Genomic DNA, 19034 nt, shown 5'->3' on the forward strand with positions numbered 1-19034 from the left:
TTGAGTGTTCTTGAGTTTACTGGAAGGGAAACGGAAACATATTTTTTGGTAAGTTTGACTTTTGAGTTGAATTGCAATGACAGGGTTGACTGCAAAAAGAGGACTATATTAAAAGACATTTCCTGTCCGTTAACGTCTTCAATCCGTTCTCATTTTTTGTGTCGTTGCCTAACTCTTCCGTTCCGTGGCGCAGGCTCGCCGGAGTATCCGTGAGGGCGCACTTGTGACTGCAAACAGGATCATCTGTGCTGTTTGTCTTTGACGTCATGACCGAAAAACAATGATCTTATAAAGACACTGCCCTCTAGGAATAATATGATTCTGTTTCTCAAGAATTTTTCTTAGAGGAGGCCTTTGTTCCCTTGCAGAAACTCCACACCCGTCAAAGAGGCTTTATGACCCCCCCCCATGCCTAGGTTTGTCTCTTTGACCCTCACTCACTCATACATTCCAGCAGCCAGCATGTGACTGCTGACAGTTTAAGCACTTGTAGAATTTCATATTCGTGGAAAGTGGTCGCCGACCACACACCGGAGTGAAGGCTCGTCGGCGCCGTCGTGAGGGCTCAGTCCCACATTCATCGCTGTAACTCTTCTGCTTTTTTTTGCTGTTGTTTTCACAATAGGATTCACTTCTCTCTCTCTTTTTTTTTAATCCCACTTTCAATACACCGTACGTGCTGATTAATAAATTAAGTCTTTCCAAAGAGAGGAAACATGTGATTGTACATAGAGCAGACATAAACATGACCCGATGAGAGAACTCGTGTGACCGCCAAGTCCTTTACACAACAGGTCCGGTGAGGTCCACTGCACCTGACAGGATTAGTGAGGGAGAATTCCTCCGTGGAGTCAAACGGAATGTCTCTTTAGAAATGACCTCACATTTACTGAAGCAAACGAGTGTGTAAGTACGTCTGTGTGTGTGTGTGTGTTTGAATGATTCAAAACGAGCGTGTTTCTTGTGAGTGATTCGATTCTTGTTCATCATAGCCATGGAATTTTTGCGTAAAGGAAAAGCTGGATGTCGCTAAAACTATCATCCTGCACAAATTCGAAGGGAAGATAACATCGTGTGTAAATGAAAAACACACTTTAGCTTCAGTCAGAGTCAAATTAAATTTAGAGTAACACAAGGAAACGTGCAGAAACGAACATCAAGTGTAGGCTAACACATTTAGGTGTGTGACATTTAATGTGTGTGTGTGCGTGCGTGCGTGCGCGCGCGCTTGTGTGTGAGCATGTCTTTGAAGATTCATTGCTAAAATTTCAACACCTTCACACTTAACAAGAGTAACAAGTATTTGGAGGTGTTTTTTTTCTGTTTGTGTTAAGATAGAAATGAGGAGAGGCAAAAATGTGAGTAAACTCTTTAATACTGGATTGAAAATAAATGAAAATAATGTTTATTTTACATTTATAATCGAAAATGAAATCTATTCAAAACAGAAGCTTAGATTGAGTGAGACTGAATGGAACCGCACCATTACTTTCAGCAAAACAGGAAATTCTCTCAAATAAACGATGGCTTTTTTCTTGCATGTATTTTTTTTTTAGTTTACTCATTTAAGAAGTTAGAAGCTTTTTTTTTTTTTTTTTTCTCCCCGGCCAAAAGGGGGCACCTGTAAATAAAAGAATCCATTATTCATCCCGAAACACAGGATGGTGCCAGAGAGCCGTGGAGCGCCACCAACATAATGGCCCTGAGTATGAGAAACAGTCACTTCAAATATATAGCTCTTTATGATTAAAAATCTAAGTATATTATGATATTTATTCTTCTGCTAATCCGTAAAGGGGGGGGGGGGCATTCGTTGTATCGGCCGCTATGAGAATATTTCTGCTTTTATCCAAAAAAAGATTTTGACAAAAACCAAAATGGAAACGTATTTATAGGAGAAAAAAATAAAAGAGAAGTGGCTGAAATGAACCTGGATTTGCATTTTGCCTAATAGATCAAACCTATTCACGGCCATTTGCCTTTTCATATGGAGTTCCCCTCAGGTCCAGCACAATATTGTCCATCATGTATCTTTGAAGACGGACAAATAAAACCATTATGTTGAGAGTTTTTTTTTTTTTTTTTTCAATGAGGGGCTCAGATGGAGATTATTCATTTGTGAGGTTATCTACTTGTTCCAGTGTGGACCAAGAGATGCATTTTCTTGGCAGCTTTGTATGAATTATTGCACGTTGCACTTAACCCACTCCAGACGTTTACAGGAATATGGTTTGCCTCAATAATAGAAGGCCTTTCAGATTTTAATTGAGGCTGCTTCAGGTACATTAAGGATGAAAAGAGAAAAGAGCTTTGTACTGGTGAGAAGAAAAAGAGGAGGGGGGAAAAAAGATTCAAGGGGTTTTTGCTCGTTTGTGTTTCGTAGTATTTTATTTAGCGAGAGGAGCCACTCAAAACATGCAGAGTTTTTGGGTTCTCCATCTCCATATTAGGGTTCTTAGAAGGGACGAGACCGGACTGAAAAGATTCTTATCGGTGAGCAAACAAGCACAGCGTTTTTAGAGGGGAAAATCTTGACGTGGTTCCGTTGTGTGCGTGGAACTTAATAAGACACAGATTAAATCATCACAAAGCAACAGACAGAACTCTTCTCGCTTGTCAAATGATCAGCCTCATAAAGTTCATTTGAAGTTGAAACACTGCACGGAGTTTACGACCGTTATTTAGACAAGTGGTATCGTGCCGAACTGAACAGTTGACACACCAAAAATGTAGGAAATTAATATTTGATTGACTCATTTCTTTCCATTATACGGTAGAGTACAAGCTATTTTAGCTGGATTTGAAAATGTTTGTTTCTGCCTTTATATGCCATGAATTTTGACATATGATCTATTTTATTTTTCAGTATCAATATTCGAAGTCTTAAACTAGTGTCATTGGGGATCCCCGAGGGATTTATTAAATTATACTTACCAAGAAAAAAATATGACGCAAATCTGCACATCAACAATTCCCTGATAATGAAAACTACTGCCACAGTAGTTATCGCGTTTCTGATTTGTCACATTTTTCTGATTTGGTTACATTTGCAACAGACCTCGTTCTTTAGAATTCAACATCTCTTTCTAAAGTCTGGTTTAAATATTTTTGGATGTGACGTGTGACGATGTATTTTTATTTGCAGATGTTTCGAAGAGTCAACACTGCTGGGTATGCTTCGTACATAGTTGTGGTGGCTGGTGAAGTATTTCTACTTGATATTCAACCCATACAAATATGAGGGGATGACTATACTCTTTTAGACGGCAGGACGGGGGTGCAGTATCTGCAGACAATAGCAGGGGGGCAGTGTTGCTGTTCCTGGTGGCCCTCCACTGGCCCTAACAGTTTGCATTTCCTTCAGGATGCCCCACCAAATATGCCATGAAATAGTCTGGGATTGGACATCTTTGTACTTTAACTGTCACCATTTAAAATCTCAACCATGCCAAGCAGCGACTGAGAGTATATATACAGTGGACTGGGTGGTATGCACTCATGTGAAATGAGTAGCCTGTATAGAGTTTTAATCCTCTTTAAGACTCCTATCCATCTCCAAATTAATATCTAGGGGCCACACATCCCTCTGCACTAGTTTGTCGCCGGTATAAGCCACTTCTCCGGCAAACTGATCAAATTATTCACTGTAAAATAAGATTAATAGTTACGCTAAGAAACACGCTTGAGGTCAATTATTTGGGAGATCCAATGATATACTCATTACACTATGAAGCCAATTCAAGGGCAAACAGCATGAAGAGTCGTGTTGTAGATTAATCGCCATTAAAGGTCAATATGCGTTTAAATTGATGAAGATGCTATCCGATTTCATCCGAGTATATGGGAGACCTATAACGCTCATTACATGCATTTAAAGGAGTCTGCCCTAATTACTAATCAGTCTCTTGTACCATTAGAGATGGAAATTAGGAATACAAAACAGACCCTTGGGCATCATTCACTCAGAATATATTAAAGTTTCTTTTCATACAAGTGTCGGCATTTTGAATATGAGAAACTTTGCCGTGTGTAATTGAATTTTAGAAGCTAAGAGTTTGACTTTTTCTACCTTTTAAAAAACAGTAAAGGACAATTGTTTGTGAATATAACAGAGCGATGTGATGTATTTTTATTCAAGTGGCTTCTAAAAAAAACAAAAAAAACAAAACTATACTGTTTATTTTGCAATGCCTCAATCAGAATATTGGCTAGACCCTTCAGTGATTCTTTCTTCAGTGATTCCCGCCCACCTCTCTGGCAGCTTACCGATTTACATTTGAGCATAATGCAAGCATTAGAGGAGGCACAAGGCAGCCCTGATAAGTTACAAAGTGCTCCAGGGGTAAACCTCGTAAGAGAGGGTTTGGAGTTATTTACAGCGTTCAAATCCTCCAAAAATTCATGTCTGGGGGATGAGATTGGTTTTGCAGTTGATGCTTTGCACACAAAGCAAACACAATACACACGGAGGGTGTTTAGCTGTAAATGACCAGATGACATTAATTCTAATTGACTGATCTCATCCCATGCTTGGGACCAGTGTGTGTGATACCGCTCAGGACACAAGGGTCCTGTCAAAGCACAATGTTGCACACAAAGCAACACAACTGAAACACTGAGATTGGCTTAAAAAAGGAGGAATACAGAGGACCAGAAATGATTTTTAAATGCAATTTAATTTTCAATGAAGCAATACTTAAGTTATATGGCATTTTCTATTCAGAGATATGTTTGGATTGTGCAGTTCTCATAATAAAAGCACTCAAAAATTTGCAAAGCCATTACAAAGGGGGTTAAAGGCAATGGAATTCCTTCTTATCACAAATGCTTTCTGTACAGTTGTTCCATTTGAAATGCATTTAATTGCAAATAGAAAAGAAGAGAGAGAAAGGCAACAATGCGCCAGGCTGAAGCATTTTTCTCGTCTGCTTTGAGTGAGCGTATTCAAATCTAAGCGGGCAGACAATGAGGGAAAGGAATCGTGCTCTGAATAGTCTCTCTCTGTCCTTTTCATTCCCAGGCCAATCCACAGCCTGTTGGTTAGGGGCGGGCTTTCCACTCGTAGCTCAAACTTCCTCGCCACTGCAGAACAACACATCCACCTGATAGCATGGCGCTATGAGAAATGGAGGCGCTATTCGTCATGTCGCTGTGAGAGGCTGGTGCGGGAGTCTGAGGTGCTCTCTGATGATATGGTCCAAGTATGTTTTTGACAAGGATGCCTCTTCTCACTTGTATCAACCCTCGCCAGGCCCTTCCTCTAACGCCATGGCCAAGCCGTGACCCGGCTCCCCGCTCCTTCCGCTGGTGTGTGTGTGTATGTGGGGGGGGGTATCAGGGGATCGTGGGGCACACAGTGCTTGGGGCTTGGGCCTTTGTTGGAGCAGGCTGGGATAGAACACCCCCAGCAGATATGCTGACAGTCTCCCAGGAGCAGGAGAAGTTGAAGCAAGAAAGTGCACCCTTGAAACTTTCCAGTGCAGTGCCAGGAATTCTATTTTTCTCAACAAAGATTTATACATATTTATACAAGCCCAAATACTGATAGGAAGGTGCTTGAAAAAAAAAAATCTTGGAATTGCAGAGGTAAACTATATGTAAATGCCATAAAGTAATAGACTTGTAGTGCAAATCACACCATTTTATCTTTAATTTTGCTTTCGTACCCTCCCCACTACCCCCCATCCTCTTTCCTCTGGCTTAAAGGTGCATCAGAGATATGCATTTAAGCATATTCAGAACACGGGGCGTGAAATTAAATGTGTGGCAGAGTGAGAAAAATATACAGACGCTGGAGATGCCTTAAAAATAGTCATTTATGCAGATGGAGAGGAGTGAAATCATTTGCAATGGGATGACCCTCTCTCCAAGCATTTCTCCCCTCACTGTTCTTCCCTAATCTTGCTCTGTATCTTCATTTTTCATTGAACTCGCCAGTTTGCTGCTAAGCAGCCTTGTAGATAAGGCAAAGTGCTAAAAGGAGACGACAGAAGGAGCTCAGTGGGCCCGTTTCTATTGCACTTTCACCCAAGGCAATGGGCAGAATTTAACGGATTCCTTCCAACATATGTTTTTGCCAGATAAGTAAACAGTGTGTGTCGGAAATGAAAAAAAAGCATTTGCAATTTAATGACATTACAGCTCCCAGCTTAGCCCGCCGTGCTGCGAGGCGAGGAGCAGAGAAAGGGTAGAGTGGAAGAATGGAACCGGGTGTCATCAATGTTTTTTTTTTCTTTTCCCTTGCAAGAAGCAGCACTGAATTCTTCTTATTCTTTTCAAACCCCTTCCCTTCTCCATCCCTTCCTGCTATTTTCTTCTCTTGCCCATAGTTTCCTCACCTTTGTCAGAATGAAATTATCTATTATTTTATTCAGAAAACTTGACATCCCCTGCTGTCTTCCATCATCTGATTTGCTCAGATTTTTGGAGCTAAAACACATCTAGGCTGGCCCTGGGTGCTTTACCCCCCACCGCCCTCTCTGCTATGGCTTTATCAAAGTGCAATAGATGCTTAGCACCAGGAAAGGAGCCTCCATGTTGCTATACGACCTAATGTGAACACTAGTAGGTGAGGATTCAGAGAGAATAACCTTCGACTGTTATATCTCAGTGGCACTGAATTATCCATCCATCTTATGCGAGACTCAGTGATTTTCCTCTTTTCTCCCAGCTAGCTGTCAGGCAGCTGCCTTATTATAGAAGGCTAATTGTGCAGGAAAGCAGATTATGAGAGTGGTAGGATGTACTCCTTGACCATGTGCTAATGTGATGACAAATTTGGGGACCCTCTAAGCAAAAGGCGTCGCACGCCAGGGCACTTTTGGCACTGGCTATAATCTGCCTTTGGTATTAACTCAGCAAACCGGCTTGTTTGAGTATGGATCAATCGCTCGCTCATTATTTTTACAAGAAAGCTTTATATTCAAGGCGCCTTGCTGGTGTTGATCTCTCATTAACCATGCTATGTAAATGCACTGGCAATCCCTGTGTAAGGGATACGTCACCCCAGGGCCCAGGCTTGCAGAAGCATGTTAAGGAGAAGAAGGGGCAGGAAATTTGGGTCAGTTGCCTTTGCCAAAACTTGAATTTCAGGTTTTGCTTAAAGCCACCTGCTCAGCCTTTCTCTTTTAATGTGTTTTTGTTTGGTGATGTTATGTTTTAAATGTCAGCCCTGGAGCTGTCCAGCAATTTAGGAGGCACAAAAAGCCTTGTCTCAGTGTCGCTTCCAAGTGTTCATGTTACCTCTGTAATCGCTGCTGGCTGCAACATTACACACACTCCATTCACTCGTGGTCTTTTATCACCTTTGAGTGTATTGACTGTACAGGTAAAAGGTTAGATAGGGTCAGGACCAGGTGATAATATTACAGGACAAACAGAAACGCCTGATTCGTTACGAGTGCGCGGCGACACGCAGTTATTAGCCGTCTGCGAACTGAACTAACTTATTTGTCTGAGCAGTAAAGGACCTGACATGTGACACTGGCTCTTGAATCTGCATGAGCTGAATTAGCTGTCAAGACGCATTGTGCATCAAATTAAGGGGGAAATATTTCAACTTGTTTACTCATGTCTTACATAGACATACAAACATCCAACAATTCATGGTGCTCTGACATCTGTTTGCCTGACAAGAGATCATGATGTTTGAGAAATAGAGGCTTCTGCCATATTTGGCTTCAGTGTGCATCGGCGTTGTGAATGACGCAACAGGAAAACCAAGCTGACAGCATCAGGCATCGGCTCTGCATTCCCTTTGCGCCCTACATAGATAAATCCCTTATTATTGCTCTGTGTTAGCTATGTGTATTTTTACACCTGCTAATATTAAAGCGTTGATATCTGCTTTTAGAATTTGTGTCTCCTGTAAGAGTTTGTATGGGTGACATGTCTTTGGGAGAGGTTACCAAAAAAAAAAACAACTTCACTTAACCCATTTTTATTCGTCATAAAAACAACTCGTTCCAGAGTTTTTCACGGTAGCGGCGCTTAAAAGTTGTAATACTCCTTTATTCTACTTTTGCTTGTTACCGATAACTCGCTCACAAATAAAAGGCTTGGTGACATATCTGGAGTGCAGGTATTTCAGGAGTTTATGGCTTTGTAACACAAAATGAGAGTGAAGACCAAAACTTTCCCTGTCGCATATCCCTTTTATTCTACACCCTTTTTCTACCCCAACACACGTTCAAAAGCCATTTTCCCTCGGCTGTAACCCCTTTTGTGACGACAAAAGAGGACTGAAAACACAATATGACGAGGCACAGCGTGATGATGTGGCTAAAGAGTACGGGGTGTCTCAAGGACCCCTGAGTATGATGTCTGGTAGAACCATTCATAATAGATTTGTTCTCAGGACCTTCACATTACTTCCCAATTAAGGTATGAAGTCATGCTTGTTCATCAGTATAACTAATGGTGCATTTCATGAGCCGAGCCATGTTTTCAGATTATAAAACGTGTTGGATTTTCTGCTAAATATGATAAGGTGCCTGTAAGAATTGAGGCTTTGTTGTGGCTGGACTGCACACACGTGGACTCTCTGTATTGTCAACAATCTACATCGGTGTTCCACTATGCTATAGCGGGGTTGCTGCAGAGGGAGAAAAAAAAATACATCTCCAGACATGAGGCAAGCTATTTTAAATCGACACCTGACGCTAATCAATAACAAACCCCCTTTTTAGAACTGCAGTTTAGGAACGTTTCTTCAAGAGAAAACTACTGACAGCCACTCCAAACCTAGTTTTACATCCAGCGAGTGCAATTCAGCATTCCAGTCGGTAAAGATTAGTTATGAAGCCGTATATCATTTGGCAATGATCTATTTTGCCACTGTTAATTACAACAAATCTGCCGAATTTGACTGCTAAACCGCGATATTACAATGCGGGGTGTGAATCCCAAATCAAGCTTTGCACAGCATAATCCTGTTAAAATGTAATAAATAATCTCTGTGAATTAATGTTGGCTATACTTCATTTTAATAAGTCCTTGTAAAATTGAGAGAGAGAGAGAGAGAGAGCGAGAGAGAGAGAGAGGGAGGGAAATTGATGGCATTACAGCTCACTCACTTCAAGTGTGGCTGTAAGTGTGCAGGAGGAAATCATTCCTTCTCATTAAAGGTGCAATCTTAGAGCCCCCAGATCTTTGTTGTAATGGAGAAAATAATCTCTTTCATTGATAGGCACATGTAGCAGAGAGTATGCCAACTGACAGGTACTTATCTTATGCCTGTGTCCTGTGTTATAGAAAGATATAATTCTTTGTGATTGCTCCTCGGGGCATCAGCTCTTCAACTTCATCATTTCGACTCATGATAGATATATTTTTCCTTGAAAACCTGAGAATTAATACCAGAGCCAGCATTCTCTGCCAGCGGTCATTTGGAAATGGAACAAAAAATGTCAGTTTAAAGAACATTTTTTTTTAAAGGCTGCTCGCTGATATTATTCTAATTTATTGATGGATTCACAGAATAATCCTATGCCTCATGTTTTGGGTTATTAACTTAATGATTTCAGTGACTACCTAGCAGCTAGAGGATCTTTTCAAAAAGTCTAATCTTGTCAAAAATTCAATTGTGCCGCAGCGAATAACATCTGTACTTCTATTTTTTCACCCTTCAACTTAATGGCAAGTTTATGTATTTTGTTTTTGTAACATTCTATATTTAAACCAGCTTTTGGAGTGTCTGAACATGACTTGTAAAACAATGCTGCTCATTGTATTGAGGAGGAACATAAAGGTATTAGTGCAGTGAGTTGCTTTTGACAGTAGTGGGAGCTTTCGAGTCTTGTTTCTCTCCTTCTGTTTTAGAGTCAGAACACCCACGGGTTGGTTCGGTCTTCAAAAAAAAATGGTATGATTAAACTCGGCAGGATCCTAATACTAAATATAAAATCAGCCACTTTATTCCTCCAGTTATTTATTATTATTATTATTGAACTCTGGAAGGAGGTGCACGCGTCTCCCGTCAATTAGAACTTATTATTTTGCATATAATTCTAATCCCTGTTCAGGAAATGTTTGCAAATATGCTTCTGTTTACATCAAATCTTTATTTATAGATCAGTCGATGGAGTTTAATATCCAGGATGATGCAGCACTTCCCTTAAAAGTAGATGATAGAGTAACCTTCACTTTATTTATTGTTTAAGTGAAATAAATCCCAATTATATAAAGGTATTGTGACTCCTTTCAGAATAAGCATTTCTAATACAGAATATTTTCTATGTTATATTGGCTTTACAATACATTATATATATATGTATATATATATATATATATATATATACTTTTTTCTTGTATTTCTTGTGAAGAAAAAGATGTGCAGACAAAGAAATGTACAGTATAGTTCTGTCCATGTGTCCTTGCAATCTTTCACAGGGATTTTTTTTTTTTTTTTACTTTAACTCACATCAAACTGTGACACACATGAAACCAGAAATGTTCAAATAACATGAATCCGTATAGGCGGTTTAAAGTGTTACTTAAAGGTTCGGAAAAATAGAGAGAGGTGGTGATTAATAGTATTTTTATAGCTGCGTTTACCCCGTCAGAATTCAAAAGATGATTTTTAAAAAAATTTTTTTTAGATAAATGTCTAACAGGAGCTCCGTGATCAGAACATCAAGGTTTATTTACGTGCTGCACTTGAAAAAAAAAAACCCCTGCATTCTTACGTCAAGGCCAGAGATGAGGAAGACTACAGATTCATTCAAGAAATACTTTGATTGCTACAACACGCTAATGAATCTTGCTAATGCAACAACAATCTATCACGGCTGCTCTGCCCTCGTCTCACCTGCAATGATTACCTCAACTGCCCCTCCTCAACCCATCCACCCAGCCTCCCACCCAGCCTCCCACCACCCACCCACCACTGCCCCCAACCTAATTCAAGCGTTCCCCCTCTGAACTCCAGCAGGGGTCCATCCACTTCTTGCATTATGTACTATTAAACAAACTTGGACTTCTTAACAGCAGAGTCAGACTTCAGAGGCTGTGTGGCATGTTTATAGGGATGGACTGTACAGTACACAGAGATTTCTCATTTCTTTCGGGGACCTTGGGCACAGTGACATGCACGGTTTTGAGGCTTTGATTTGACACGTTGAAGTGTTGCGGAAAAGGTGCAATGCAAGATAATTTTGGCATTTTTTCCCTCCTGGGAGCATAGAGAATTAAGAAATACATCAGTTCACACTCGGGAGATTACAGGTAATATGGCACACAGGCCTCATAAACATTCTTGACCCAACCTGATGATGAAGATATTGCTTGAGGAGAGACTTTTCACACTTTGATTTGCCTAAAATTAGATGGAGAAGCCAGTGATCAGACTCTTTGAGGTTCCTCACAGAGACTGGGTTGTATATCTCTCAGCGCTGAACACAGCTCATGACAACCAGGTGAGCAAGAAGCAGACTTTTGCAAACAAATAGAGAAATATCCTCAAAGAGATGCTTTTGATATATTATTCATGTCTGCAAAAAAAAAAAAAAAAAAAAAACTAAAATGATCCATCTCGAGCCATTGAAGCCAGGTGATAATCTACGTGCTTGTAGGGCAGCCCCGGGGCAAATTAGGGATAAGGAAACCATTGTACGTCCCTCTAAGGTCAACACGGTTGAGCCGCTGATACATATGTATGTTAATTTGCCTAATCTCACTTCTACAAATGTCTTACAGGCATATATAAGGGTTTAACACTGAAACATAATGATATCAGGGCATCGGGCGGGGGGCTTATAGGAACATGAGGCACTTTCTTATGTAGAAACCTTTGGATCAGAATATACAGCCCAAATAACTTTGAGGGGAAAAATAAAGTCATTTCTTTTTCTTTTTTTTAAATTGAAAGAAATGGTAGTTTTTAGCGTATCGGTAGTCTTAGTGCACGCGTTCTGGATGAACTGATAAAAGTTTTGATTTCAACAATAAGGATTTCAGAACCTAATTGTTTCGGAATTAAACACCACATCACCAGATGTGGCTGTAATATTAAAATAGAGTGCTTTTGAAGATGGAGCAGCCTTTACTGAATCATTCTTAATTCACTAAATCTACATTTAAACCAGCTCTGCAACTCCTAATGGCATAAAAAGGCCTGGTGTGTGATTTATGAACGTAATATCACTAATTTGAATGAACGCGTTTAAAAGAAATGTAGTCATTTAATAGAGCAACCACGATTTTCCAGTGTTTAGCTGGCACCGCTGGATGTGTGTCCCCATTGTAGCCACCCATCACCTCTTCAGCCACATCTTCTTATTCAGTAATACTTCATAATATTTCACGAACATGTATTCAAACTTCTCCCAGGCCTTTAGAGAACAGCAGAGGGAAAGAAGAAAAAAAAAACAGTTCCTGATGACACTGAAGGAAGCCACGACCTCTGTTCAGAATAAAGGTTAAACGATGATGAAATTATTTAACACTCTTGTCATGGGAAGCAGATTTTATTGTCCCTAATTTCCTGAAGACCTTGAAATCCAGACTGAAAAACATTTTATTAGAAGAGGTTTTTTTTTTTTTCCCCTCCCACTTATTTCCATAGTTGCATCTCCACCTTTCCCATTCAGCTCCCGTCCTGACAGAGAAAAAAAAAACATAGGCTATCTATTCAAAAGGCATTTAGTCCATTTCTTTCTTGGCCGGTAAACCTATTCATCAATTGTTCTGGTTTGTAGATGGCATTCTAATGCTAATCTAGCGTGTTAAATATCTTTTTGTCCCCCTTTCACCGTTTTGTCATTCAGTTTATCCAGTTTTGGCCACCCATTTTATTTATTTATGCGCCTGCTTCCATTCATGCGCTCATGTATTTTTTATTATGTTGTTTCACTGTCATGCAGTGTCAACTCACTCCATTCACCGTGGGCTACTTGAAGGGCTCGGAGGGACAAAGCGTGTACACATTGCACTGCTATTCACTCCGGCCAGCTGGATCGCTTGAAAAAACCTTGTGAAAAGAAATCCTCCACAATGGACACAGAAGAAGTGCACAATGCTAACAGTTTTCCAAATACCACTGATTGCTTTCATCACAATGAGGGAAAGCAGCCGCTTTTTCTGAGCTCCACTTCAACAAACAACACTCTCACAAAACCTCCCAACCCACGTTTTGTTCCCAGACAAAACGTCCTCGACCGTCTAAACGCTCCCAGAGTTGGAAGAGAGAAAAAAAAAAGTTCTTTCAGCTTTCTCTCCCCCCTCCCTTTTTTTATCCTCAAGAAAATATAATAAAAAAGGCCAAAGAAAGAGAGAAAGAAATCGCCACAATGCAAGGTCTTTTACAGACTTGACCATCTTTTGTGCGGTTTTTCTTTGTATAAATTGTTAAAAATAAAAAATAAACACGTCTGACGTTCTTTTATTGCGCAACATATACACTTTAAATAGAGGCCTAAAACAAATAAAACATTTTTTTTAATAAAGGCCTGACAGGCTTCTTTAAGATAACGTGCCATCACTTATGACGGAATAGTTTGTATTTTTTTTTTTTTGGTCCCACGCTGAAGGTCACTTGTGCGTTATTTTTGGGGCCCAGAATGCTGCTCCGCTCGGAGGAGGGAAGAGATCGGGGGTGTTACAATGGAGGAGTGTGGTGAAAGGCTTTAATTAACCGTGACGGAGATAATTATCCCTGGACTGTCCCAAATTAGTTTTGCATAATCGCTCCATCCTTATGAATTCATCTCCCGGTGTCATCTCGGAGGGGCGGGCGCTTTAAAAAAAGAAGAAGAAGAAATCGCTGGAATTGCGCGCGCGCGCACGAGAGGAAGGATACGGGACAGGTGATCAGCATCTCTTTGGTGTGTTACTTTATTTAAAATTGCATTATTTTCAGGTACACACACTCCCTCTCCCTCCCTCTCTCTCTCTCTCTCTCTCTCTCTCTCTCGTTTTCCTCTCAAAGGCGACTATTTTTTTCTCATCCTGGGAAAAGAAAGCAACACTCGTCTTATCTTCTTTCCTATTCACGATTAAATTTGTGATAAATCAGCTTTTTGCTTCTTGATTACAATGGCTTTCCCTCAGTAATGCCATTCACAAGCGCGGACAAAAGCGGCCTTTAGGGGATACCTTACACTTGAGCCGGACTGAGGAGCGGGAGCAGGCTTTAAAGGGAAAAAAAAGGAGGAAAAACGAAAAGAAAAGGGAAAGAAAAGATACCCATCTTGTTCATCTCATCAAGAACTACAGCCGCGATTCACTGCCGTTTCATCCGCTTTATTGTAGTCCTTTGCTCAACAAGTGAACAGTAGCAATAGGCTGAAGTACATAACGGAGGTTAAAGTAAACACAAAACATACAAATTCCAGAAGAGTTAGTGAAAAATGTTGCTTCTGCTGCACGTGATACAGGAAGAGGTCGAATTTAAATGCTTCTCTCTTTTTTTAGGGGTTGGAATAAATGTTGTATATCACCTTTAAAATAAATTACATCCTCTGTGTTCCATGTGCAGATGCAGAACTAGTGTTGTCCTTTTTAAAACTGTCTGGGTCACCATAGATTCCACTAAACAATAAATATTACAGACATCTATAAAACGGTTTAAAAACTCCAAATATACACCGGGGTTCTAGTGAAATGTTCCTCCTATAGCTCAAACACTAGGCCTATAACGGCAAATAAACTAGAGTCTTTTTTTTTTTTGTCTGTACACATTTTTGTCTGCATTTACAGTCATTCAGGAAGTGTGTGTCTGCGTATGTGTGTGTGTGTGTGTGTGTGTGTTTGCGTGTGTGTTTGCGTGTGTGACAATCCCTCTTGATCCGTGAATTAAAACCTGTCTTATCCGAGAGGAAATGTTCTAAATGATCAGTGATGCTGCCCTTGATTCCAACAGGTTTCTCGTAAGCTTCCTCCTCTCGTCCTCTTCCTCAGGCTGGTGAGAGATGGCGGCTGATAGAGAGTTCTCTAAATAAGTAGTACCTTAGATAAAGGCATTAATCAATGTACATACACATGTGATATCTGAGACGACGAGCACTTCATCACATGTTCAAGTTTGTGCATGCATAATAAAACTATTGCATGAATAGCTTGTCTTGTTTTTCACATTAGTTTATCTTGCAGGTCCACTCTGGGCCTATCATAACGCCGCAGCATACGCAGGGTACGGTTCAAGTTGAGGTTTTCCCATCCCGGGCAGCAGGATGTAGGCTAAGGGCGGCTGGAGCCCGGCTGAGGGCCAGGCCGTACAGTTACAAGGGATCATGTAGCCCGGGTTTCCCGGGGAAGGATGCGAGTGAGTGTGGGTGTGCGTCCCGCCACCTACACTGCCAGTCCCGGTGAACGCCGTGGCGCCTCCCGGTGGGTAGCCCAACGGGGACGCGTACGGAAACGAGTGAGGGGAAAGCTCAGTCATCTTGGATCCCAGGTCGAAAAAGGAGTAAGGGTTCGTGGACATGGACGGGTTGAAGAAGACCCGGGCGGCTGCGGCCGCTGCAGCAGCTGCCGCTTTATCAGGGTTCCCAAGGACGGAGTCGGAAAGCGCTCCAGAGGAAAGACCGTTCACTTTGAGCGCGTCGTGCTCCCCGAGGTTGTAGGGCACCGGGAAAGAAAACTTGTCTTTCTTCATCAGAGTCTTGGGCTTCCGCCTCGGTCTGTATTTGTAGTCTGGATGCTCCTTCATGTGCATCGCTCGCAGCCGCTTGGCTTCGTCAATGAAAGGTCTCTTCTCAGACTCGGTGAGAAGTTTCCACTCGGCTCCCAGTCGCTTGCTGATCTCCGAGTTGTGCATCTTCGGGTTCTCCTGAGCCATTTTCCGTCTCTGGGCTCTGGACCAAACCATGAAAGCGTTCATCGGGCGTTTGACGTGATCCATTGGTTTAGACATGGTTGGCGCAAACTCTCTAGAAAACAGAGGTTAAAATTAAGAAGAGCGGACACCACCGACCTTCGCCCAGACCCCGAGAGCCCGGACAGTCTAGTCAACATGCACTGACAAGCTTCAGCTTACGACGAGGCTACTTACTTATGCTTCAATTCTTCATCTCAACCTTGATTATCTTGTGCGTAAAAACAAAAGTGACGACGTCCAACTTATGTTTTCCTCTTCATAGTAACGTCCAGCAGCGACGGGGCCACACACGGAGCTAACACACACTCACACACACACACACACACGCGCGCTCTTGTTGGGCTTCTTGTGGCCGGAGACTGTCAACCAACACTCAGCTGCTGCATCTACGCGAGTGGATGAGAACTCCCGCTCTCCCCATGTGAAATACGGGCTTGTGTGGCAGGTAGTGAAAGTGCCACCGACGCATGCGCAGAAGCGACGAGCACAAGGGCGACTGCTTGGCGTTTTTTTTTTTTCCTTAATTCTCATCCTGAGTTTGAAAGAAAGGGAAACACAGCGTTTGTTGACCTCACTGTTATGATCCCACAATGTTCAGTCTGACTTACACACATCACTCATTTCAAGTCTGATAAAAGGCCGCGATCGGCAGATGACGGTGAAGAACAACTTCTGCATCTTCATCGCCACTTGAGTCATCAACTTGCTGGTGTCTCTCCTCATCTTCACCCCCCCCCCCCCACCACCACCACCACTACCACCATCACCGCCGCCACCCCACATCCCAATGCACTTGCCCCCCCCCCCCCTTTCTCTCCCCTACTGGTGCTTTTGAAAACAAGTGAGGACAAGAAAAAAAAAGGTGATGAACGTCTTCTCTAATTTTCTGATATTGTGGCGTTTTGTCACAAATAACGCACACGCCGAAGAGGTCTGAAGTGTTTCTAATCGTGCTTGTTGAAATTAATTACTTTCCTGAAACCCCCCCTTCACCCCCTCATCCCCGCCCCCCCCCCTCCCCATTTTGCCTTACACTTCAAAGGACTTTCCCAAGGGCAGCGAGTCACAACTGGAATGAGGTTGTCGAATATTCAACTAAGCAATTACAGTTATCTGCGGGACTTGTTGAGTAAATTGTAGGTTTAAGTGGTTTGTTCTCGCACCTTCACCGTTGTACATAATTATATATGTAAGGGGGCAGTCAAAGAAAGAAATAGCGAGAGGCTCCATCAAACAATAATATAAATAGGTCGAGCGTTTAAATTAGGATATAAATGAATGTCAAATTCAATCACTGCTCAGCTTTTTTTCTTTTTTTTTAAAAAAAGGTTGAAAAGGTTCAACAATTTCAAGCAGCTAATAATAATAAATAATAATAATTTATTTGGATAATTCGTTTTAATAACGGATGAAGTGAGTCTGGCTCGTCCAAAACTTGTGCTGAACTTACACATTTGACTTTAAATGACGTTTTAAAATATGTCAACAATTTATTTCTGTATTTTTAATGTGGGGGATGAAAGAGAGAGAGGGGGGGAGGGAGAGAGAATTTCGCAGCTCTTTTGTTTTAATAGGAAACCTGACGTGCAGGTGAAGCGCACCGGATGAGACCCAAACCTGCACGATGCGTAAATCTGAGTCGCAGCATCTCTCGACGCCGCGCGTCCCTCATCTCTTCGTCGGCTTGTCACTCACCTCGATAACATTCCTGCACTGAAGCGCCCCGCTCTCTCCTCAGGAGCGTTCACCTCTCGTGACACAAACGGGACAAAAAAAATTGCTATGAATTTTATGAATAAGTTCCGCTTGGAAGTTCTTATCAGGAGTTGACAGTTGTTGCGTAATTGTGCGCTCTCACTGGCCTATCCACAGATTTCACCACCCTCTTTTACTTTTATTTAAATTTATATAATTTTTTTATTATTTGATTTAAAAAAAAAACAACTCCTCTCTTGTTTTTTTTTAATGTCATGTTGGAGGATTTTTAGATAATGCCCTGGCCTACTTTACCACACAGAACATTAATTCCTCCACTGAATAAGTCATTTAATTAAGATCTGATAATAAAAAAACATAATAACATAAACACTTGAAAGTGTGTCTTACCCCCCCCCCCCCTCGCCCCCTCCCCATGTGGTCCTGGAAATAACACTTAAATAATTCAAGATGAGTTAGTGAGAGTGGGAGAAATACCTGCCGATAAAAAGCCTGGGTCCAGCCTCTGAGACGGAGCCAGCACTCCCACCTCACAGCACACCGGTGATAAGACTGAATAGAAAAAAAAAATATCATGCAAATAGAAGGCAGACAGCAGCAACAACAAGCCCATGGCGACATTTTCTTACCCAGAGAGATCTCACACGTTTCACTCTTAAAGTGCTAAAGCCATCATTCTGAAATAGGAGCCCCCGGAGGTGCAGGAACCGTCATGATAGCAGCAAACATTTTATTCTGCTCATCCATCCAGTGACTGTGGGTGAACAAATTATAGAGTTGATGAGGATCCTCTGGGTGTTGTTTGCATAAAAGTCATCAAATAAAGAATATACCCTCCTGTTCAAACTTAATTAATATACTGATTTGAAAGGAAGATGACCTCTTGCCTTTTTTTTTTTTAGGAGAAAAACAAAACAAAAGAAAACAAAAACAGGATCTTTCACACCCCACACAGAATGGAGAGTATTTACTGCAACATGAAAGTTTGTTCATTATCAGGGAGGTCTGAAGAGAGGGCGAGGGAGGGGTCCCGATTGTGTTCCTGATGTGCTTTCTTTCTGCTTGTCTGATCACAGCTCAGCCTGGATCTCCCTGCTCAGCTGCAGCCACACATGCAGGCCGAGCCTACACAGCGTGCGTGGCAGTCCCACAAAAAAAAAAAAAAAAAAAAAAGTACACATGTATCTGTGTCTGGATGATTTTCATTAAGATTTACATGCTCCAATTTTTACGGCAGATTTTCAGATTAAAATCAAATAAATGCGGATCCAAAATATTTCATTAATTCAGCATGAATGGTTGTCACAACACTGAAGCTATAAGGAGGAGTAAAATAAATCATTTTCTTGTATTATTTGACACATAATTACTGTGCCTTTGCAGTGAAATCTTTTCATCATTTAGCCTATTTTTATTCATCAATATGATGGAATAAATTGCAACAATCCTATATTTAAGAAAGCATTTAAAAAAAAAAAATTCTAAATCCAGAAAAGCTGGATAC

The 19034-nt window shown here is 41.3% G+C and overlaps 1 protein-coding gene and 1 long non-coding RNA gene across 2 annotated transcripts; both read right to left on the reverse strand.

Annotated features, from left to right (window-relative positions):
• Window positions 1-14601: 14601 nt before the first annotated feature.
• On the reverse strand, window positions 14602-16365 carry sox21b (SRY-box transcription factor 21b). Its single transcript, XM_086220573.1, has 2 exons — window positions 15989-16365; window positions 14602-15866 (listed from the first exon to the last, which is right to left on the reverse strand). The coding sequence occupies exon 2, from the start codon at window positions 15848-15850 to the stop codon at window positions 15104-15106; it is 747 nt and encodes a 248-aa protein (XP_086076699.1). The 5' UTR covers window positions 15851-15866; window positions 15989-16365; the 3' UTR covers window positions 14602-15103.
• Window positions 16366-16868: 503 nt separating this feature from the next.
• Window positions 16869-18310, reverse strand: LOC147252313 (uncharacterized). The gene is made up of 3 exons (XR_015118838.1): window positions 18160-18310; window positions 18008-18082; window positions 16869-17562 (listed from the first exon to the last, which is right to left on the reverse strand). It is a non-coding gene; the product is annotated as an uncharacterized LOC147252313 (long non-coding RNA).
• Between the last annotated feature and the right edge of the window lie 724 nt (window positions 18311-19034).

The sequence above is a fragment of the Aulostomus chinensis genome, chromosome 12, assembly GCF_037954235.1.
Source record: "Aulostomus chinensis isolate RoL2024-O1b breed Wild chromosome 12, RoL_Achi_v1.0, whole genome shotgun sequence".
NCBI classification, from domain to species: Eukaryota; Metazoa; Chordata; class Actinopteri; order Syngnathiformes; family Aulostomidae; genus Aulostomus; species Aulostomus chinensis.